This window comes from Rhyacophila brunnea, unplaced genomic scaffold, assembly GCF_057557595.1.
Source record: "Rhyacophila brunnea isolate RB1 unplaced genomic scaffold, BYU_Rbru_1.0 scaffold_8, whole genome shotgun sequence".
In the NCBI taxonomy this organism is placed as follows: domain Eukaryota; kingdom Metazoa; phylum Arthropoda; class Insecta; order Trichoptera; family Rhyacophilidae; genus Rhyacophila; species Rhyacophila brunnea.
The window spans coordinates 41545043-41568052 of NW_028233350.1; the positions used below are offsets into that span (position 1 = coordinate 41545043).

The window sequence follows — 23010 nt, forward strand, 5'->3', positions numbered from 1 at the left end:
AATATGTGTTTTTGACAGACCCAGGATGCGAACCTGGGACCCACGACATTATAAGCTGACGCGTAAGCTGCTCGGCTATCGTGGGAACAGTGATATCATAAGCAAAGCAATGCAGGATAACAATATTCATATCTAAATAATCCGTCGATTTGAATACCAATATAGACTTATATGTATCTATTTCGATAAAGTCAGTGTATATTACATGAGATTCATCCAGTGATAGTCGGATGAAAAAAATACCTGACGGGACCGATTACGTCATCATTATTATTATGTCGTACAATGTAAGTGCTCTGGTGCAGAGATAGTGTGTGTGTATGCTTATGTCTGTGTGCTGCACTGCGTTACAGACAGACTCACAGACAATTATATTATAATTGTCTTCCAATTCCAATACTAAACCTAGACGAAAGCGTCTGATAAGCAAGGGTCTTCATGAAACACACTGCCAGTGATGCCCCTTAAGGGTAGGTAGATCATGCGATGCTTGAGGTCGACAAATAAAGAGCAACACTTCTCTTGCTGCTGTTGAAATATAGCAGTCATTGCAACAATTACAACCAACTTATTGTAATTGTTACAATAAGTGCTAATACTTCGATACAAACCTAGGTACCCTAAGTTTGATAATATCAGTGAATAAGTGATAATAATATAAGTGAAGCTCTTGTTACCCGGAGTAAGTCAAATGAGGCGGGGGTATATGTCGCGCGCCTAGACACAACCGTAGTCAAACCTCATTGTTGGGGGTGGGAATTAAATCGAATCGGTGTATATTTTTGTTCTGTATTTCCGCAACGCATGCGATAATAATTAATTTAGTAAGTACATACTAGTAAAGCATACGATTTAGGTACGGCATTTCAAATCTGCTTGAGTGCGCGTCATCTTGCCTGAGGACATGACTGTATACAACCGCTAATAATGCTACATTTTTTTTCTAGTGTAATAGGTACACACTGTATAATAATATATTTGGCGGTAAAGCTAAACCGTGTCAAACGCGAAGTACATTCTCTTAATTGGGTGTAAAAGATAACCGTTACAAATTGGCGCGAGATTCAAGGTTTTCACACGTAACAATATAATAATATTGTTTCAAACTCCGCCGACAGATTTATATATTATGTACATTCTAGATAATATTATACATATGGGGCTTTACTTCACTACTACTAAAATCAGTCTCGCTTTGTAATTTTCTCCACAGTGTGATCTAAAGCGAAAAGTTCCCACAGAGAAGTCGTCCGCTAACTTTCGTAATTGTATGCAAACGCGAACTACGATAAATCTTCCAACAACAACTACCAACGCGAGCAGGCAAGGCAGGCTGCTAAATATTATTTTTACTTTAGTAAGTCTGGGATTTGCTTTTGACAATTTTGGATTGATTTTTTTCATACAATTATGCATGTACGGAAAATTATTGTACGGAAACATATCGACTGTGTTTAAGAAAAAGGGCGCAACCCTCAATTTTTCGAAAAGTGCTTTTATTAGATATTAACAAAGTATACAACTAAATACACGTTCTATAAAAAGGAAGTAAGCCGCAAATGCCGAATTATTATCTAAATTCAGGTTTTAATTGAGATTAATTAATTTTTAATTTACAGAAAAAGCATTTATCCGCAATTTTAATGATTTTTCTGTAATAACTTCTTTAATTATTATTAGATCGAAAATATATTACACCAAATCATCATGCACCCAATGTCTGTGCCTATTTTTCAAAAAATATTAAACTAAAAACTCAACGTTTTTTGCCTCTCCTGTAAAATTTGTTCAGTGAGGGTTACGTCCTTTTTCCTAAACACGGTCAATATAACCACTGAATGTAGTACATATTATTATCTAATGATCCATTATTAGGGATTTGACGATTTATACGCCTTTTGATTGTATTATTAGTGATAAAGTAGGGTTTTTTTACAAACACTTTAACTATTCATAATTTTTTTGCTATATTTTTTATTGTGATCCTTGACTTAACAGGTAGGTAGGTGATAAAGTTTTAACCCACTTTATTATATTACTTAATTTGTTATAAGTTAGAATACTTTTCGGTGAGTGCACATAGTGCCTGAAAATGCCGAAATGATAGAATATTACAAAACTTAAATCCATTAGAATTTAAATTCAAATTCCATCAAGTACCCTCGGTCGATAGTAGTAATAGTATTAATATTTAAATTAACATTTATGTGTTTCAAAGACACAACCACGGTCATTTTTTTTTTCGATTTTGTGTTAGTGGAAGTACAGATTCTACTGGCATTGCGGCCATCCCTATGGTACAGCGTTAGCGTAATTTGAAAGTAACACACTAACATCTAAATGAGTTGCCTACACTTCCAGAAGAATCTGACACCATTCTACCTTGCACATAATCATTTTTTTTTTTTTTTTTAGAATTATTAATAACCATATCCTTGCTTTTTCGTACAAGGTGGTTGTTAGTGATTTTGAACAATCACAAACACCCAGGCTTCGAGAAAAACACATAAATGTTTTTGTCATGACCGGGAATCGAACCCAGGAACTCTCGGGTGGAAGGCGAGCGCCTTACCCACTGCACCACGACATTAATTAACATCGGAGTTTTAAAAAAAACTATTTTTTGATAATTTTGTTTTAAGTTTGAGTCATAATGCCTCTATCCAATTTAGTATCTACGTTTTACTGATCATTTACATTATATAATCTATCTAAAAGCACTATAACATTATGAAGGCAAATTAATTATTTTATAAGATCTGCGTTTGTTGATCAAACTCATCTCATTATTCTATGGTTATTGTTATTTTAAGTATTACGTATTCGCGAGTCTGTTGGCCTGTCACTGAATATATTATACTGTAATAGGTATAAAATTTAATTTTATTGATGTAGGTTTTAAATACTCGCATGTTAAGAAGTCTTCGCCACTGGTGTTTATATTAATGTGAATTCTATAATAGTGCAGTCGCAATTATTCCAACACTCTTCTCGCGATGTTAAACGATACCTAGTATTTTATAGTAGTGATAAAACTGTCCTCGTACTTGACTCAATGTTAGCATTTGGTTTATCTTTCATATAATTAACGATATTGCCTAATTAATGCTCATTTATATAACACATTAGCGTTTAAAGGAGATAATGAAAAGTTCATTGGGTATTTATTACCTAATAATTTGATGAAACTTGTTTATCAAAGGAAATAAACTGTCATCTTTGCTAGCCGTTATCTTATCAGTCGTATCTATAATGCAATTAGTCGGTTGCTGATAATTTTCCAAAATTTCCCACCCAAGTCGGAGGAGTAAATTGATGGTCTCGTTGGAAGTTTTATCATCGACATATCGACAAATTCCGTAATTTAATTTTACTAAAGTTGCAATATTAAAATTGGCATCTTATTTTGGTTAAGTTTAAGGCTATTACTCGGTTGAGGCATGGTCTAAAAAGATCGTGGCTAGGCGATGCGCGGATTGTGCAAACGACGCGAGCCGTACGAAATATAATTTGTCATATAAATCCAACATGCGTCCATTTAATGTTCTGTTTATTGTTCTATTAGTAACAATAATAATATATTCATTGACATATTTTCTTTTTCAAGTAAATGGGTAACGTCTTTTAGTCATGTTTACACGATTTAAGAATTAATACCCCCGTCGCCATCACGAAACAAATTGACGTGTTCACAGCTCGACGTTCACTCTCCGATTGCCAGCGAGTTCAAAATTTCGTCGCACCGCACCTATAGTTGAAAATTATTTGCCGTTTCACTGAAGTACCGTCTTAAGTAACAAAAGAGACGTACTTGCCAGTGTTGTCAATTGCCATTTACAAAAATACGCCAAATAGGGTAAGAAAAAACACTAGATTTTCTTGTAAATATAAAAAAATGTCTAGAAATTAACACTTCAAAAAAATAAGTCATTATATTGAACATTGTTTTGCTATTAATAACCAAAACATAATCAAGTACGAAATTTGGTCGTCATTTATATATTGTATGATACATTTTAATTTATTAATAATATAAAATATGTACGTACAGGAGGCCAGCGTGTAGATATTCAAGCAAATATTCCAGCTTTTTTGTGAGAAATTTTAAGCGGTTTTCGGTGTCGAAAAATGCTAGATTTTTAACCCCATACGCCAGATGCGTATTTTCCAAGCTAGATGTATATTTCCTATTACGGTTACATTCGAGGAACACATAAGTAAGTGAAGAGGGTTACATCATGGGTGTGACTATTGTAAAGAATGTGTTATTTTCAATAATTACGTCCGTATCAATGTTTAATAAAGTTTGTCAGGTAAGCGAAATGCGTATTAGGTACATATTGGTCGTATTCGAAGACATTCAGGAGGCTTTGTATTTCTTCTTTACTGTCATCGAGTCATAAACCAAAACTGCCTTCAAAGTCTTATTCTATGGCGACTGGTTTTTGTATTTCTATCTGTTCTTTCACAATCCACTACAGGCCAGCAACGGGAGAGTCATCGGGTGAGATTTTACCTGTACGTTGTGTGCATGGTGCATTTAATATAAACAAAATATGTCCATATATTTATTTACGGAAGGATTTGACAATTATAGCAAAACACATGATTTTTGTCGAAAATCGTAAACTAAGGCTTTATAAGGATTCATTTTATCGCCCCTGAAACATGACGGAATGAAATGATATGCATAGTTAAATTGCACTTACACAAATATGCGCGATAACAAAAATGATCAGAGGAAGAATGACACCGTAAATTATAGGTAGGTATAGTGTTTAATTAATAATAAAAATAAAGGTAATGCTGTGTCATAAAAATTAAATTATTGGATTTCCATATTCGTGGTTAACATACATGTCATGTGTTCCTACTTATCAATTTGAGAATTTTATACATCTGTGAATCGATTTCCTGAATTGAATGTCTATCGTGGACTTATTAATGATATATTTCCATGTAAATCCGATCGATTTTGGCGCCATCGTCGGTTTATTTAGATTTCGCGTATATTTTTGAAACTGGAACGGACGTAGATGTCGCGCGAAAAGATGACACATCTTCCGCGAAAACGCGCGGGAAATTCGCCCATTCTTCGTTTGATAGCTGACGTTCAATTTCCGGACGCTTAGCATGCACAACCCGCGACACTCGTTACATAGGCCCCATAATATTTTCATATACCTACAGTTTTTACAAAACGATATTGATGGATACAGCTATATAATACGCACGTATGTGTAGGCTTCTGTGCGCTCTGCTTTCGTCGCAAGGAAAAATATTTGAAATGTGTCATAAACATAGATAGTCATTAGGTACTGTAATTTGCTTGTCAGCAGGAATTCTAAACGACTGGATGAGAATAAAACCAGTAGATGCATCAATAAAACAACAGAACATCACAAATTTTACAGAAACTAACTGATTGTATAAGTCATCCACCATCCAGTAGGAATTACAGCATTCCAATAAATAGTTTTGATTGCGCTTTTTATAGTGTACTGTAATTGATTTTCATGGAATGATTTTGAAGGTGGATGTGGATGTTGTGGGGAGCGGTTACACGAGAGTTAGTCCAGGCACTAACCTAATTAATGCTAAGCGGTCTGGCTGAAGCTGGTCCCTGGTGCAGGTCCTCACGTCCCAGTAGGCACACGTACGGTACACCTTTGATGAATGCTATGATAAGAACCGGTATCACGGCTTGCCAGGTGTTCAGAATTATCGCTTGGACGACGGACACACTATAGCAAGTTGACCCGGCCGTAGTCCACGAATAACTTTTCAATCAGTCTGCATGCGCTTTGAATTAGGTCTAGCTGTAACAAGCCTAGGTGCGCCCGTTGTCTTGAGATAACTGCATGTTATTCTATCACGGTTGGCTGATGGCCCGTAACTGCTGGTCGCATGGAATTGCGACAATAACTTAGAATTTGAGGTAGGAGGTAAATCTAGGGACAAAGGGCGACCATAATTCCCCCAACTTTAGTTTTTTTTCACTCTTCTTTGCAGAAGTGATTAAGTTTATTTGTAATAATCATTTTCTGAACAATATCTGACGTATGAGCTTATGCGCAAATGTACGGTAACCCATTGGCTAATTAAACAAAAAATGCAATTTCATGGGTTACGTGCTTTTACACCCCGGCCACAGTATTTTCTTTGACGATATCGCAATTTTTAAACGTAATATCTCCCTTAAAGACATATTATTTACTTTACTTTCTGTAAATTTTCATTTTATGATATATGAGGGATTTTCACGTAGTACATAATGCCACAGTTTCTTATAAAGCAGCTTAGATACTTGTAGTGTAACAGAGAAGTCGGCTTTGCAATTAAACCGTTATAATTAATTATTTATTACTAACACGACTTATAGAAGGTTTTTGGCGGTTTTCCAAATTTATTTATGATGTCTTTATATTTGTGAAGAATTATTAAATTATTATTTTGTACTAAACTGAATATACACACGATTTAAGAATGTAAAATTTGAATTATTGAAAATACATAATTTTGATAAACATTTATACATATTAGAAAAGGTTGGGTCAAGTGTGACTCGTCCCTAATATATTATATTCAATGTCCGGAAGTCGATGAGATTAATATTTTGAACTCTTATGTCTATTGAGTATTTTTTTAAATGCTGTTTTATGAGGGTAATTATTACAAACAATGTAATTTATTTACTGTGTGCTCTGGAGAAATTGTCAATTTTTTTTCTAGCTAGAGCATAAAATAATATTTGCCCTTTATTTGATTTGATGATTTTTTCATGTTTTGCTATCAATCGCGTGCACACAATCTGTTTCACAATTATTGTTGTACAGGTTTCAGGTTCAATAATTATTTTGAATAGTCTAATATTGAATTGAAAGGAAATATCTATTTCTTTATTCAATGATATATAAAAAATACTCTTTGAAGTCGTCAAACTCCCGTTGTATGGGCAAGTAGAAATAAAATTAATGAATCGTGTTGACAATTCTACGATTTGTTGTGGAAATCAACCGGTGTGATGTAGGTACTCTTTTCAACTTCAGTGCTTTTCAATAGAATCAAGTTTTAACGCGTCGTCTTTGTGAGTCAGTTATTGGACATTTCCATTGTAAGTCTATCCTAATTGATTGCAACGTTGATTTCAAAACGAATATTTTCATATAAGTATTTTTTAAATTGAGCTGTTACCTATTATAATTACTGATTGATTCAAGTATTGCGTTGCCATAAAATCCAGTGACTGCTGAATTAAAAACATTGTTTTTTAAGCCATTTTCGCTTGTAAATTGAGCATTTGAGGCAACACCATCGATCGACTTATTATTTTGACACATGAACTGGAAATTCAAAGAGCATTCGTAAACAACCCTACCCGTACACATCTGACTTGAAATCATACTCGTACGATTTTCAATAAATCAACATGGTACGAATGTATATTATTAAGAAACACATTACATACAAAAACATGTTGTCTATTACCTGTCATTTGTAGCTTCTATCACGCGCCGGGTTGGTGGTATGGCGTGATACGCGTGAGGTGGCCTTAGTGCGATCATGATACATTTTGACAGATTTTACCAACTGGCACTCTGACACTACAACCTCACGTGCGGTGACATGACTTGATGGTAATGTGTCTCTAGCATACGGATCATTCGTTCCGGCCGCGATGTGATGCTATGGTGTGCTACGCCACCCAATCGGTTCCGCGGCGCCAATTAGATTATTTATTGTACCGATCGACATTTAATTATTATGCAGTCATCGGCGACATTTACTCCATTCTTCAGGGTTGACACCGCGTGACCGATTCAATATTTTTATGGCTATTAATTGATTCAACCGATAATTATTACCGGTTGAATCAGTGCGATCTTGCATCATGAAGATCTTAGCTTTACCATCTGCTACCGGAACAGTTCGATGAAACTACATACTCGTATCAATCACGGATATTCTTTGATGACATGTTGGGAAATGCTGTACTTTTGTCGTCTAAATATGGCTGAGGTATCTACTGTAATTTTCTGGTTTTTATACTACCCACAACTTCTTGCTCCTTTCCCATTCGATTGAGAACGTCAATATTTGTCACCCGCTCAGTCCTAGGAATTTTAAGGATGCTATACACTTTAACAGCCACACCTCGAAAGTGTCCATACCTTCATACCACAGAAAAGGATTAAGAGGATATAAGACCGATTGCTAAAGAGGCGTCTCATTTTTATAAAGACATTCCTTGCTATCAAAATTCTTGTTTATATTTCCTGAGACTACAAATAGTCACATTTCTCATTGATCCATGTTCCTAAAAATCGATAGTGTTGTCACACGTTGTTAATAACAAAACTTATATTTATTTGTGTATGGTATCGCTGTTTTCAAATTTCTCAATTGTCTGTTGGCAAATTTTTCTTTGAGTGTCAATAAGAATTAATACAATTCGCAAGTTTCATTCTACATGTAGGTACGGAATGTTGTCGTAATTTGGTAGTGTGCAGGTGGTTAAATCGGTAAAACACATCGACTGGAATTCGGTGGATGCGGGTTCGAATACCGTCCGGCACCACATTTATTTTCTAATATGTATGTTTCTGAGTCAGAATTATTTATGTTCAATAAAGAATGTCGTGAATCAATGACATTATTAATGGACGACGCACTCAATACAGTAGCTAGCAAGTAAATTCGCATGTATACGTAGACGTCACGCAATTTCCATTATGCGATATCATGCATCGGGAATTTATAGCAATATGACCTTTATTGTAATGGCGTTAGAACAGTGTTTCTAATGTCAATGTTCATTTGAGCTAACCCGTTCGAACCGAACCATTCGGCAGACCCAACAAAAAGCATCAGGAATTTATAGCAATATCACCTTTATTGTAATGGCTTTAGAACAGATTAATATGCCATTCGGCAGACCCGACAATAAAGTCAGCGTCATTTTCTTTTCCAGATGATTCGTCCATATTAATGTCATTGTCGTGAATGTATTCATTTCGATCGATCACATCACATAAGTATTTTATGTATTAATATGGGTGAACAAAGTACCTAAGGTTTAATTTACTGTTTGTTTATATTTTCATGGAAACGTATCCATAAATTTCCAAACGAACTTTGTGGTTCAATTTCCGATGAATTTTAAACCTATTTGAATAGCGCCTGCCAGACGGTTGGGTAGGTAATGAATGTATCGATGACTATTTCCCGAAACAAACCCCGCTTCTTCTAATCGAATTTCCCGCCGAATTTGCTTTTTTGCGGGTCTAATTTATCGCGTAATAAACTCCGACCGCGTGTAGCGGACATCTGTCTTCGTTGCGGGATTAAGAGGCCATTCATCCATCCGCTGGCGAAAGTATTCTTCTTCTTCCCGCACTAAACGATGGTGATAAACTGATAACAATCGCTTTTAGTGAGGCGGCTATTTTGAATGGCAGAAACAACGCAAAAATAAATTCGATCGTAAATAAATTACTCCCGCGATTTATCGCCTCGTCTGATTGTTTTCCGTGAAGACTCTTTCGTACCGAATGTTTCAACTCTCAACTAAATACACAATTCCAAACAATACAAATCGTATCTTATTTGACGAGATTACAATGTTTTATTTATAAGTTACAAGAGCCAGCTTCTGTCACTATTATATAATTTAGCGTATTTTGGCATTACAATTATTTACCAGTGTACCTACCTACCATAATACATAATAAAATACAATATAAAATTATAAATAGTAATTAAATGAAAACAAAGACTTTATCACTAATAATAACCAATGTAAAACACAAAAGAAGAACAGACAGTAAGTTTTTCTTTCGACCATGTCCGATCCTAATAAGACCATATGGGCCTCCACAGGGTGGAGGTTTGCATTAACGGATTTTGTTTTTACCAGAAATGGATGTCAGCCACTAATCTCCTAACCTCAACCTATTAGGTCCATACTCTGACTCATACACAACTTGAAAAACAATATGTGTACTTGCCAGACCCAGGATTTAAACCTGGGACCTATGGCGTTATAGGCGGACGGCCATCGTGGGTGTCTTTACGTAGGTAAATATTTAAAATAAAAAATAACTTATTTAAGAGGTCCACAAACATTATATAGTTATTTAAAAAGACCTTTCTGGTGCTATCAAATATAGCAATAGACTAATCGCACGATACATAGCATCATGAAACATTACATCCGTCCTGCGATGGGGTATCATGAAGACCGCACAGTTACGAGTGATATTGGCGGGAATATGAATATTAATACTGGCTAAATAGACGGATTGTAAATGAACCCATGAAGAATTAAATAGAAATGCCTTAAAAGAGTTGTCACTCTTCGGGCGGTTACTGGATTACATTGATGGCATATCCAGAAGAAAATGAGTCGGAAAATTATTTTGATTGTTAGGAAAGAATCCGCATGTCCTTAAGGGGGATCATATATGCCAACAGAGAACCTAGCGGAAAAATACGAAGCTTGCAATTTGAGATTTTTTTTGATAGTTTACAATTTCAACTGTGTTTAATAAATACCTACGTATCTGAAAACATTAAAAAGATTTTTTTTTAAGTCAAAGATAAACTTACAATTGTAAAAGAAATGTGAATTTGTCACATATTTGGTACATAGGTTACGTTATTATTACATTATTTTTATGGTTATATTTAATTTTAAAATTTAGTTTATTAAGTTTTCAAATTTTCAGCGTTTAGATTTTTGACTAATTCATAGTTTTAATATTTTGTATATCTTTTTTAAAAAACATCGATTTTTATATGAAATCTTATTTAGGTATGGTCCCAATATTTAAGCTCAATTTGACGATCGAAGTCATTCATGATGTATACACTTATCTATACAAATACCTATTTTGAATTAGGTTCATTCAAAGAACTCCCTTCTGACATATTTCAAATGTGAGTTAGGATAGTTCTGCATTCAGCTGACAACTTGATTAACATATTAGGTGCATACTCTGGGTACAGGGTACATCGTGGGCATGCAATATGTATTTATAACAATTCTCTTTAAAAATAACCAATACAAATTAATTATTTTCCCTTATTTAAAATTAAAGCGACAATAAAACTTACATAAATAAATGAACGCAGTTTGGAAATTGGCCCTTATTACAATGCAGGTCGAGTTATTATTTTTAATTACTTTCACCTGTATTGAATGATTCTGGCAGATTACAATTTTGTTGTAATCTGATTTTTCACACAATTCTTCCATATACGTTAAGGCTATACCTCAGTTGAGGCATGGTCTAAAAAGATCGTGATTAGGCGATGCGCGGATTGTGCAAATGACGCGAGCCGAACGAAATATAATTTGTCATAAAAATTCAACATGCGTCCATTTAATGTTCTGTTTATTGTTATATTACTAACAATAATAACATATTCATTGACATGTTTTCTTTTTCAAGTAAATGGGTAACGTTTTTAGTCATCTTTACACGATTTAAGAATTAATACCCCCGTCGCCATCACGATACAAATTGACGTGTTCACAGATCTACGTTCGCTCTCCGATTGCCAGCGAGTCCAAAATTTCGTCGCACCTATTGTTGAAAATTATTTCACTGAAGTATGCTCTTAATGCTCGCGATTCTTACGTATTTATAAAAATATTGTCTTTTTTTGGCAACCCTGGCCGATGCATCTACGAAATTTATTTCCTATATGTTTGTTAGCAATGACATTCTGTTCTGTATTCATTCTGCACACGACGAACGACCGGTTCCATAAATGGCTTCTTTTTTTACGTAATATTAAAATAAAATTGTCACCGCGAATACTTTCAATTTCACATCAGTTGGTGTTTCTTTGCGGCCGAAAAAGAAACGATTGCGGCGCCATTGTGGAAAAAATTGTCAGTGAATTGTTGCTTATTTTGTTTTTAAAAAAGTGTCTTGTGTTTACAACACCGATTTTACGCCTATATTAATGTAATAATATTCCATATTATTATTATGTCCACATCGACGTGTTTTTTAACTTAAAAATACTGACCATTGATAATTGCAATAAAAAAACTGCCTATTTATAAAGAGAGTGGTAGTAGGGTATTGTCCGTTTGACAGTTCAAGTCTAGAATAATTGGGCGAATTGTTTGTTATTATTTTGATATAACCCATTTACTGTGGTAGATATAATAAAATACGATGTGAAAATTTTTTGTAACTAAAATGTTTTTTGTTTTAATTGGCACAATACTTTGGTTAATTGTGTTGCGAAAAAAATCTTAAAATTGGCCTGTTTTTAAAAAAAAAAAATTAACCAAAAAAATCACTGGCATATCTATTTATAAAATTCCGTTTCGGTTCCATGTCAACTTCGTTTGGCTATTTTTGGCTTGTAACAATATCTGAAATTCTCGAGATTCTCATTGATGATTTCTCGAGAAATGAGAATTCTCAAAATTTCGGAATTTATTTTTTAACAAGATCTAAAAAAATAAAAAAATTGGCAAGAAGCCATAATTTCTTATTAATGACAATTTCTCGAGAAATGAAAAAAATCGAGAAAGCACAAGCTCTAGTTACAGTGCGATCGACGCGTTGGACATGCCTGCTTTATTTATAAGTTTGATTTAGGAAGGAAAAATTGTTGTTTTTCCAGAATTCATTTTACTCAGTATTATGATTATGATATATTTATAAATTATCTTGCCAATAGGTACTAGGAGTTGTTAAGTTTCCCAGAAATATATTTTAGACATCAAAGATAATAATATATTCTCGATTGAACAATAATAATATAATTGTTAAATGACAAGTTAGAAGGGGAACGGATAAGGTCGTCAGATTGATAAGGGTCAACCGACAATAAATTAGCCAACTTATTCACAACTCAATCAAGCGAAACCGGATAATTTGAACTTGCTTTATCAAATTTTAATGTCTTGCTAATTGTATAGCGGTATCAAAAGTTTCGATAGGTACTTCGATTATTATCTAACATTGTAACATAACTAAAATGACGCCTATTCACCTGCCAACAAACTATCAGGTAAACTTAAACATTTTGAGAGATATTTTATCAAAATAAATTGAAAGTTTTTAAGACTGTTACCAACTCGCCGCATTAAATGTAGGTACATACTCGAGTTAATTTATTATGTGTTTAATTTAATAATGACTTACGTACTCAATCCAAACTAATCGTAGTTTTCTATCGTAATTTTAGTGTTGCAACAAAATAATATTCTTTGTGATGCTTTCTTTTTCAAGTGTATATGTGTTTTTAGTCATTTGTAATTTTATTAAAATTATATTTACAAGCAAACAGCAAACGCATGAAAAATGCGACATGGATGTCCTGTCTCTAAGCTGGGTGCAGCATCCAAAATCACGGTAAATAGTCAGGGAAAATTATTAATGTCGTAGCTACCAATTTAATTTATAAATTAATAATAAGAGATTAGACCAAATTATAGATACTTAGATAATGTTATGCTTTTTGATATGAAAATTTGTACGACTACATATTGCTTTCATTTCTTATTTCCATTTCGTCGAGGTTTTTTTTTCAGATTTAGTACTTAATGCGTTATAAAAAGTGACAATACGAAAGAAACACTTTAACATAATGTACTTATTTTAAAACATATTGTTTTCTTTATCTCTGCCTACGCCTCTACTGCCCTATTCTTTCTTTTCCTGCATTATAAGCCGGAATAAATCATACTTCTCATTGCGGCCGAATTATGCGACCTTTTTGCACTTTATGGTAGCTGCAAGTTTTATTGGCTTGTCTTAAAACCTCCTCATTGATAATGTGATCAGCCCAGTATATCTTCATGGTACGGTCAATACAGCCACATCCCGAAAGCCTCCATTCTGATGGACTATTCATATAACTTCCGGATATAATGTAGCACCTGATCTACCTCCGTCTCAATTGCAGAAGAGATGTTTCATTTTTTTAAAGTACTTATTATCTTCTCGATTCTAATCTTAATCTCATGGTATGGACTCTAGACATATTGTCAACGGCAACTGAGGTATTTCACATGGTACAATGTACACTCGCTTTACTGGCTTGGCCCCAATTGTACTGGCGAACAATTTCGACCTTTCAATTTTCTCGAATTCAGAGATCAAATGACACGTGTCCGGAAAAATGTACGTATGCATTTGGCTGTATCACAGTTCAACGTGAGATATATTGGAAACCGATGGACACTCCTATTTTTTTTTTTATCTATTTGCTATACTGTTCGGTACGACAGCTCAGCATAATATGTATTATTATTGTTGTTTAATTATGCTTTATTGGTTTTTTTATGTTAAAAATGCGGAACGTCCGTAAGTATTGGTCAAGCGCCGCGGAGCACTTTCAAAGGAATTTAATTCCCGAAAAAATAATTGAATAACGTCTGCGGCTCCCGTGGAATGGCCGGATCTCCGTCCGCCCCTGTCATATTTTACGAATTCAAAGTATTCCTTTTTAACCAGATATGTACGCCGTGTAGTATTTCCCCAGGGCCGGACTGTAACCTGTCTATATGACTGAATAAACGGTGGGCCTACATAATAAACCACTCGCTTGGGATTACCTTCGCAATCTTCTAAAATGTATGGTTAAATATGTTTTTTATGATAATAACTCTTAACTGTATTAAATATTGATTGTATGTAATAAAAATATAGTAGGCGTTTGTACCTATGGTTGAACCTAACCGAAAAAAAAATCTTTTTTTTAAACGGTAGATACATGTTCAAACACGCGCGTTAACACCATTTTACTCCCTACTTCAATTATAGTTTGTCAATTTATTGCTACGGTCGTATGTTGTACCTTAACCACTGGGGAATGCCAAAAGAAATGGCGTATTTCAAAAAAACACTACCTTATTCTTAGGTCAATAATTATTATAAAGCAATCATTATTCGTAGGATGTTTATCACACTTGAATAGTTAAAGACATAGCTTATATTTATATATGATCCTATTAGGATCGGACATGGTCTAAAGAAGATATTTAGTATCTTTAGAATTATCTTCAAATGTGTTAATCTTGCCCATATTTTGAATAATAAAATGCCTAATTCTTGTCAAATTTGGGATCACAGAGATTATCAATATATTTTTTTATCGTAAATAATTCGCTATAATAATGTCGACATAAATTATACTGATGGTTTTATAAATGCGTTTAAAAATTGATAAATGTAAAAAATCTTAACCCCACTGCACATGGATGTACTGAAATATGACTATATTCTAAAACATTAGAGCGAGAGGTTTAAAAGAATACTATTTTATGTAATAAAAATACTTTATGCAGTCATCAAATGTTTAAAATAAATATAAAGGATAATAAGGCTTCAAAATTATATAAATAGACTAGCTGACCAGGCAAACGTTGTTCTGCCATATAAATTATTTCTAGTGAATATTTTGGTTGCTAAATAAAAAGTAACGAATGTATCGTAAGTGTGTGGGGATGGGATCTATGACAGAAAGAGGAATAGAGCACTGTAGACGATGACCGCCGATAAAAACAAAAAAACATCAACCATTCATTTTCTCAATTCAAAATGAGTAATGATGTTCATAATGAATGAATTACCTGTGACAGGATCTCGTTGTTTAATGTTTATGCAATATCCGTCTTGTCCCTTCCAGAAAATTAGCGGATATTGGAGAGCGTCGTATAAACGGTGTGTGTCAGCGATGAACTCCAGATTATTGTTTCTTCTTCGAATCACGATTTCTCGCGTCAATGTGCGGTCGCCAACCATGATTCCAGCAATGTCGTCAACAACAGTCGCATTGAATCGACGTACGTGCTCTCCAGCTGATGTTTTATCAGGATTGATGACAATAGCGTGATTGTCACTTTGCAATTCGTGCATGTCTGCTTTGAAGAATTTCAATAATTCATTGTGCTCATTCAACAGGGCCTCCAGTTCGCCGACGATGCGCCTGGCATTAGGCGAATTGAGGCTATTGTAGCCGCAACGTGCATCCACATGATTGATGTCCTCACCGCCGCGCCCATGAAGTAGATTTGTAAAAATGTATGTGGTTCGTTTGGCATTAGCAGCAATGAGCCTACTTTGTGGTATACTTGACCTTTGATTTTGAACGTAGAATGGAATTGTTGACCATTTGCCGCAGTATTGTGAACTATTTCTGTTGCTCCGGACGAAGTCATTTGGAAGCATGAATTGAATGTGCGAATGGACTTCAGGAGCAGGTTTGAATCTGGAACCGTGCCAATGAGCAAGCTGTTCAATGGTTGTGGTGGTATCTCAATTTCTGGTAGTTGCACTTTTCCTGATGCGCAACACATCCCGGCTGACTCATGTTTGAATTTGAGCGCATGACAATGGGGACATTCTTTGTCCATAGCACCAATCAGCACTTTCGGATGAGCGGAATATTCAATATCTGGCTCGTACTCGAATGCGAGACGAAGGAACGAAGCGGATGTAAATTTTCGATGTACTTGTTGGCGTTGTCGGTCATTTGCTCTGCGTGTGTTAACTACGAACCGGCGCGCTTGGCTCCGTTCCAATTGTCGTTGTTGATTTCGTTCAGCTCGTGCCTCTTGTGATTGAGATGCACGCAATTGCGACATGCTTACACGCACGTTTTTTTATATTGTTGGATTTGTTCGTCTGTTCTTTCTACTCTACTATTTCGCATGTTTGTTGCTTTATTCGTTCGACGGCCCAAATGGCCCCCCTTGCGTCTTGCTGGCATTGTGCACTGTAATACACGCACATAAAAATAGATAAATTAAAATAAATCGTACAAAATTTTGCACGCACTGCGTTGTGATTTGCCGAATGAAATGTCAAAATGACGCGACGCTTCTCTTGAATTCTTCTCGGACGTAGTGCCATCTGTCATTCAACAACATAAATAATTTCGTTCTGTTTGAAATACGAACGACGGTTAAATTTGTTCATACAAAAATAATAAAATCGCGATTAAAAAATGGGAGGATGGGGGTAGGAAAGTGAAAATTTGAGGTTATAGGTATTTTTTTATGCCAAATAATAAAAAAAATACAAAAAAAAAATTGTCAAAAAAACAAAAGAAAATTTTTCTGGATAGAGATACCCTAATCACCTGGCGGTATGAAATATACTTGTTGACCTATTCTCATACCTAACAAATATACATAAAAAAATTCATAAAAATCGGTCGAGCCATTTCGGAGGAGTTCGACCACAAACATCGTGACACGAGATTTTTATATATATAGAGATTAACTACAACGTTTAAGAAACGTCCAGGATCATGCTTTGAAAATAGAATAAAAGCTCCATTTTGACCTACGCTGAGCATGTCCCCCCTTAAGTCAGTTTGGTTGCAACTGAAATATTTGGGTTTTAAATAAATGACAGTTTTTCAAAATACTCTTGCATAGCAGTTAATTGTTGAATCTTTTTTTTTTATTTCTTTTACATTATTTATGTATAATTAAGTTTTTGATATTGTGTTATATTCAATGTTTTAAATGAGTAATTTTACTTAGAGTTAAAATTGATTTTCTCAATTTAACTTATTTAGTGCTAAAAACGCGACTGGCGTATTTGCATTACCTACCTGGCCATTAGATATAATTAACATTATATTTAAATGTGGTATTTTGCTTACATGTGACAAAATCTATGATACACAAAAAAGAGCACAAATATTTACACACATTGGCATTAAAATCTTCATTTCGTAAAAACGCAACTTTAAACTACAGTAATATTGATAGATGATTAATTGACCAACAGCCAAACAATAACTTTTTAATCATTTTAAGGGACTGGGTGCTGTGTGCGGGTCAAAAAATAAGAATTTGAGATATCTTTGCGAGCTTAACCTTGATGATCTGTAGACTTGATGGGGAAAATGTACCTATATGTCATTATGATACCTTGTCTCTTCTCACCTTTGAAATAAACATTTAATTACCACATAAAATCTTTTTAGAGTATTGTTGTACCTAAACGTCGCCGTTAAGAATACAGCCATATTTGGTGCATAGCACTTTTTCAAATTATCATTTTGTCAACCCACGGATTGTATCTTCATTTTCATAAAAATTAACGATTATAGTCAAATATATTCGATAAATTATTTAAGGCTATAACTTCTGCTGGGGCACGGTCTAAAACGATCGTGACTACGCAACGCGAAGATTGTGCAAGCGACGCCTGTAGCTTTTCGGATGTTACGGTATTAAAACTTGTATTTAATTCTTTAGTTCGAAGCAGACTTGAGAGTGGGTCTATTGTTTGGGCACCGCATCAGTTGAAGTATGGCCTTATGGTGGAGAGGGTTCAGAAGAAATTCTTGAGATTCCTCTATTTGAGGTTGTACGGATACTATCCGTGGCTTTATCCAACTGACTTTCTCTTAGGCATGCTTACATACTGCAGTTTGCAATTTAGAAGAAATCTTTATTTAGCTACGTATTTTTTTCGACTTATACGAGGTATAAATGAGAACTCTGCCATTCTGGGCAGTGTTGACCTGTGTGTCCCTGATAACTATCTTAGAAATAGAGAACATCAGTTGTTTATTCTCCCAAGGTGCAGAACCAACATGCCACTGCTAATGCCAATTGGGAGGGCGATAACTATGTTCAACGAAATTGCTTCGGGTGTTGATATATTCCACCTACGTGAGGATGAGTATAGGTGGACGTTATTTTATAAATTTTTAAAATAGGGTCTGCTTAACTCATCCGGTGTACTTCCATGTACCTATCTAATGAATATTTTTGTATGTACATATTTCTACTGTTTAATAAGATACTATCTATCTCTTTTTTTTTTTTTTTTTTTTATTTCATGTTGTGAACGTCTTAAACTTATAATTTGTAATGTCCACAATGTTTTAAAAAAAATAAATAAATTGAAAAAACATAAGTTGTCATAAAAAGTCAACATGCGTCCATTTAGTTCTGTTTATTGTTCTATTAGTAACAATAATAATATATTCATTGACATGTTTTCTTTTTCAAGTAAATGGGTAACGTTTTTTAGTCATCTTTACACGATTTAAGAATTAATGCCCCCATCGCCATCACGAAACAAATTGACGTGTTCACAGCTCGACTTTCGCTCTCCGATTGCCGAGCAAGTCCAAAATTTCGTCGCACCTATAGTTGAAAATTATTGCCGTTTCACTGAAGTACGCTCTTAATGAAGTCTGTAATCGACTCGTAATATTGGAGAAATTTGTGTTTCGTATTTACCTTAATACCTACATGACAGTTTTCAAGATTTTATTCTTTTTTTAATAAATATTCGTCTTATTTGAATTTTTTTTCGGTGGGTAGGTTCATTCATTACATAATAAAAACAATTATAATATAAATTGCATTCAATTAAATATTTCGTATTCTCTTGCAATAAAATAGCCGTTGTATTACCTTTCGTGAACCAAATTTATATATTTTTAAATCCATCACTATTTTTGTTTTCCGCTTTCTTTATTCACCCCTGTGCCAATATATTTGTTGTAAAATATTATATCTGTACAAAAGCGGACTTGTAAATAATATTATTCGTGTATTACCTGGAGGGAATAAAAAAAATAATGTTTGTTGTTTTTTTCCGTTTGTTCCAGGAGCCCCCTCGACGCCCATAATGCCGGGAGGTGCGGCCCCCGGCACCCCCTCCTCAAAGGTCAAGGTCAGACTTTATTTTTATTAAATTAACTCAAAGCAATGCTCTCAGCGGTTTCTGCCGAATATTCTTTTGTATTGTATCTACACAGTATTTTTTTTTATAATTTTTTCTCTTATGAAAACCTACTTAGGTATAAAATATAATATCCTGAAAATATAAAATATTTTTTTTTACATGTTAGTTAAGTACTGAATATCAGCTATCTAAAATGTATTGATCAAATGGAAGGATATTATACTACTTAATTTTTTTTTTCAAAGATTTCGAAGAAAGACCTTACTTGCCTACACTTTGCGATTTATTTTCCATTGCCCCACTGAGATAAAAACGCTAGTGTTACAAACATAAAAAAAAAATTATACAATGAACTGTCATTACGATGGTAAGTACTGTAGCACAGATGTGGTATGTCCATTTTGGTCAATATTGAGTGCAATATTCATATCTTCGCTATGTCCAAATATGATCTGTGGAAAGTTTGTCGTTAATGAGTACCTAATTGTGATTTAAATTGTGGGAATTGTTACTTTATCTATACATGTAAACTTTGAATAATTAATTTTATTGATGTTGGCCAAAAACTTATTTTTTAAACACACTACTTGCTTGAATCATTGCAAATAATACTACTTCAGTAAATAAACAAAGCAAAATTATTATAATATTATGTTTATTAATTATTACAAACAATACATGTAAAAGAAAACATTATTTGTGTTACTTGTGATAATATATCCTATAATCCAATATAAATATTTTTGAATTCCAGGAGAAACCAGCAATAGTCAGAAATAAGCTGGTAGTGGCGCTGTACCCCTTCAAAGCCATCGAAGGGGGAGACCTGTCGTTGGAAAAGGTGACTTTTTATTCATTTAATTATAATAATTACATACTTATAAGTTAATCATGTATTTTAGAATAAATATATCGTCATTAGGACGATGGGTATATTAATCTAAATGTATAACTTGAAAAAGCCTCAAAAGGAGTAAAGCTCAAGCAAATGGGCAAAGTCCCTTTACTGCTAGGCACCAACCCTTCAGATATAACCTAATAATTATGCTATTAATTGTCCATCTGTATTTTTAAAATATACCATGGTAATAATAATATTATTGACTTCATTCATAAATGTTGTTCAAGTTTAGTTGTCCCAATTGGACCAAAGACACGAAGAGATATGCTAGAAATCAACCAAATTTTATTATTCAATAGACCAGAAGTGCTACTAGCTCTATAATTGGGCGAAATAATGACTTTACTTTTCAGTAAACTGAACACCTAAATATGGAATACAAATTAGCCAAAGGCGCTAATGTGACACATTTGTGTAAAAAAGATAAACAATGCCACTTGTCGATATGCCAAAGACAATAGACAACACAACCCCAAAAATGTAATATTGTTATATAAATTAAAATTGTAAGGGTCATATTAATCCTAGTAATGGATTCCTAAAAATGTTTAAACTTGATTATCTCAGAAGTGTCATTTGGCATGATTGGAATGTTATGATGTCTATGATAATGATGGAAAAGTATGTAATAATTAATACTTACTTGTATCTTTTCAGGGTTCTGAATATGAGGTGCTTGATGATTCTCAGGAGCATTGGTGGAAAGTGAAAGATGAAAATGGGTATGAATATTGAATATTTCAAATATTTTTTCACAAAATTATTTACCTAATGATAATTTTGGTGTTTTTCTTTTTGCTGAGATAGAACTTATGAAAGGGTTAACTCTCAAACCGAGCTGTGATACTGCGCTCATTTTTTGACATTTATGATCAGTATAGTCTGGCAAATCTTCATGAATAGAGTTACGCTTGAACAACCCTACCATATTATTCAAATTTACTTTAAAAATCGTTTGTCGATTTGTTCAACTTATAATTATTATTGCATTTTATCGCAAAATTCCATTCAGCGATAAGACTCATTTGTGTTTTACCGAGCTTGTTAATAAGCAAAATTGTTGCATATGGAGTGAGACCAATCCAGAAGAGACCCTACAAACTACATTGCATCCACAAAAATGCACCATTTGGCGCGGTTTGCACACTGGTGGCATCACCGAACTTTATTTATTCAAAAATGACGCCGAGCTTGCGTTACAGACAATAGAAATCATTACCAGACCATCAATGTTTTTTGTTTGATAATATGGATGATGTTGTTCCGGACGAGATGTAGTTTCAACAGGATGACGCTACGTGGCATACTGTGAACGCAACCATTGACTTATTGAAATCAAAATTTGGTGATAAGTTGATTTTCGAAAAATGAACCTGTCAATTGACCTCCAAGGTCGTGCGATTTGACACCATTGGATTATTTCCTGCGGGCCACTTGAAATCACTGCTTGATGTTTTTATGGCCAACATTATTCATGATATACGGCCAGCAGTTCTTGAAAAAGTGGCCCGAATTGTACGTCCGGAATGGGCTTCATCAAGACAGCCTTCAAATAAAATAAAAATTGATGAAATGTTTTTTGTGTTATTTCTTACAATTTAAAGTTCTATCTGGCTTACAGAAAAACAAACACATTTAAGTATATTATTTTTTTGTAACTGTTGACTTTTTAATATTAGTTTTTCTATGGGTCAACCACACCAAAAAGTGTCTTATTATTGATATTCTCTAAACTGACACATTTTAATCAAAATCGAATCTGTTAGAATGGCATAGGTACTTAATTAATTTTTTTGTTTTGACTAAAAAAATGCAAAATTCTAGTAACCAAGTTAGTTCACAACAGATACATTATCCTGAAATTAAATGCTTGTTGTTTTGAATGGTTTTATTATGTTTCAACCCAAAATCGGCTCTTCATTTAACATACTTTTATTTTAAATAATTATTTTGATTTCTCTTTTTTTCAGATCTGTTGGATACATTCCAAGTAATTATGTTAAGGAAAAAGAATTATTAGGGTTACAAAAGTATGAGTAAGTATTAATTATTTTCACTACATTAGAACCTTTCCTATTCAAACTTAATATAATTCACTTTCATTCATAACAATATATTATTTTGTTACCTCTTAGTTTTATGAATATTGTTAAGATAACAATGTCCTATCCATTGGCCACTTTAAAGTTATTAAAATTATAGGTAAAGTATTAGTGATCGAATATTTAGTTGGATTTTTAACAATTTCAGATGGTACGTAGGTGACATGTCAAGACAGAGAGCCGAGTCTTTACTGAAACAGGAAGACAAAGAAGGATGTTTTGTCGTCAGAAATTCTTCTACCAAAGGAATGTACACCCTCTCCTTGTACACTAAAATGTAAGACTGACCTCTCATTAATATTAATTACCATGA

At 33.9% G+C, this 23010-nt stretch overlaps 1 protein-coding gene across 2 annotated transcripts in view; it reads left to right on the forward strand.

Moving 5' to 3' along the window:
- Positions 1–23010, forward strand: part of Btk (tyrosine-protein kinase Btk29A) — a 324307-nt gene that overhangs the window by 292057 nt on the left and 9240 nt on the right. The window contains exons 5-9 of one of the 2 annotated variants that reach the window (XM_085958514.1): positions 19618–19682; positions 20449–20535; positions 21253–21317; positions 22566–22631; positions 22846–22974. In XM_085958514.1, coding sequence (XP_085814640.1) covers positions 19618–19682; positions 20449–20535; positions 21253–21317; positions 22566–22631; positions 22846–22974 — 412 coding nt within the window. The remainder of the gene's footprint in view (positions 1–19617; positions 19683–20448; positions 20536–21252; positions 21318–22565; positions 22632–22845; positions 22975–23010) is intronic. The other variant, XM_085958515.1, reaches the window with a different exon arrangement.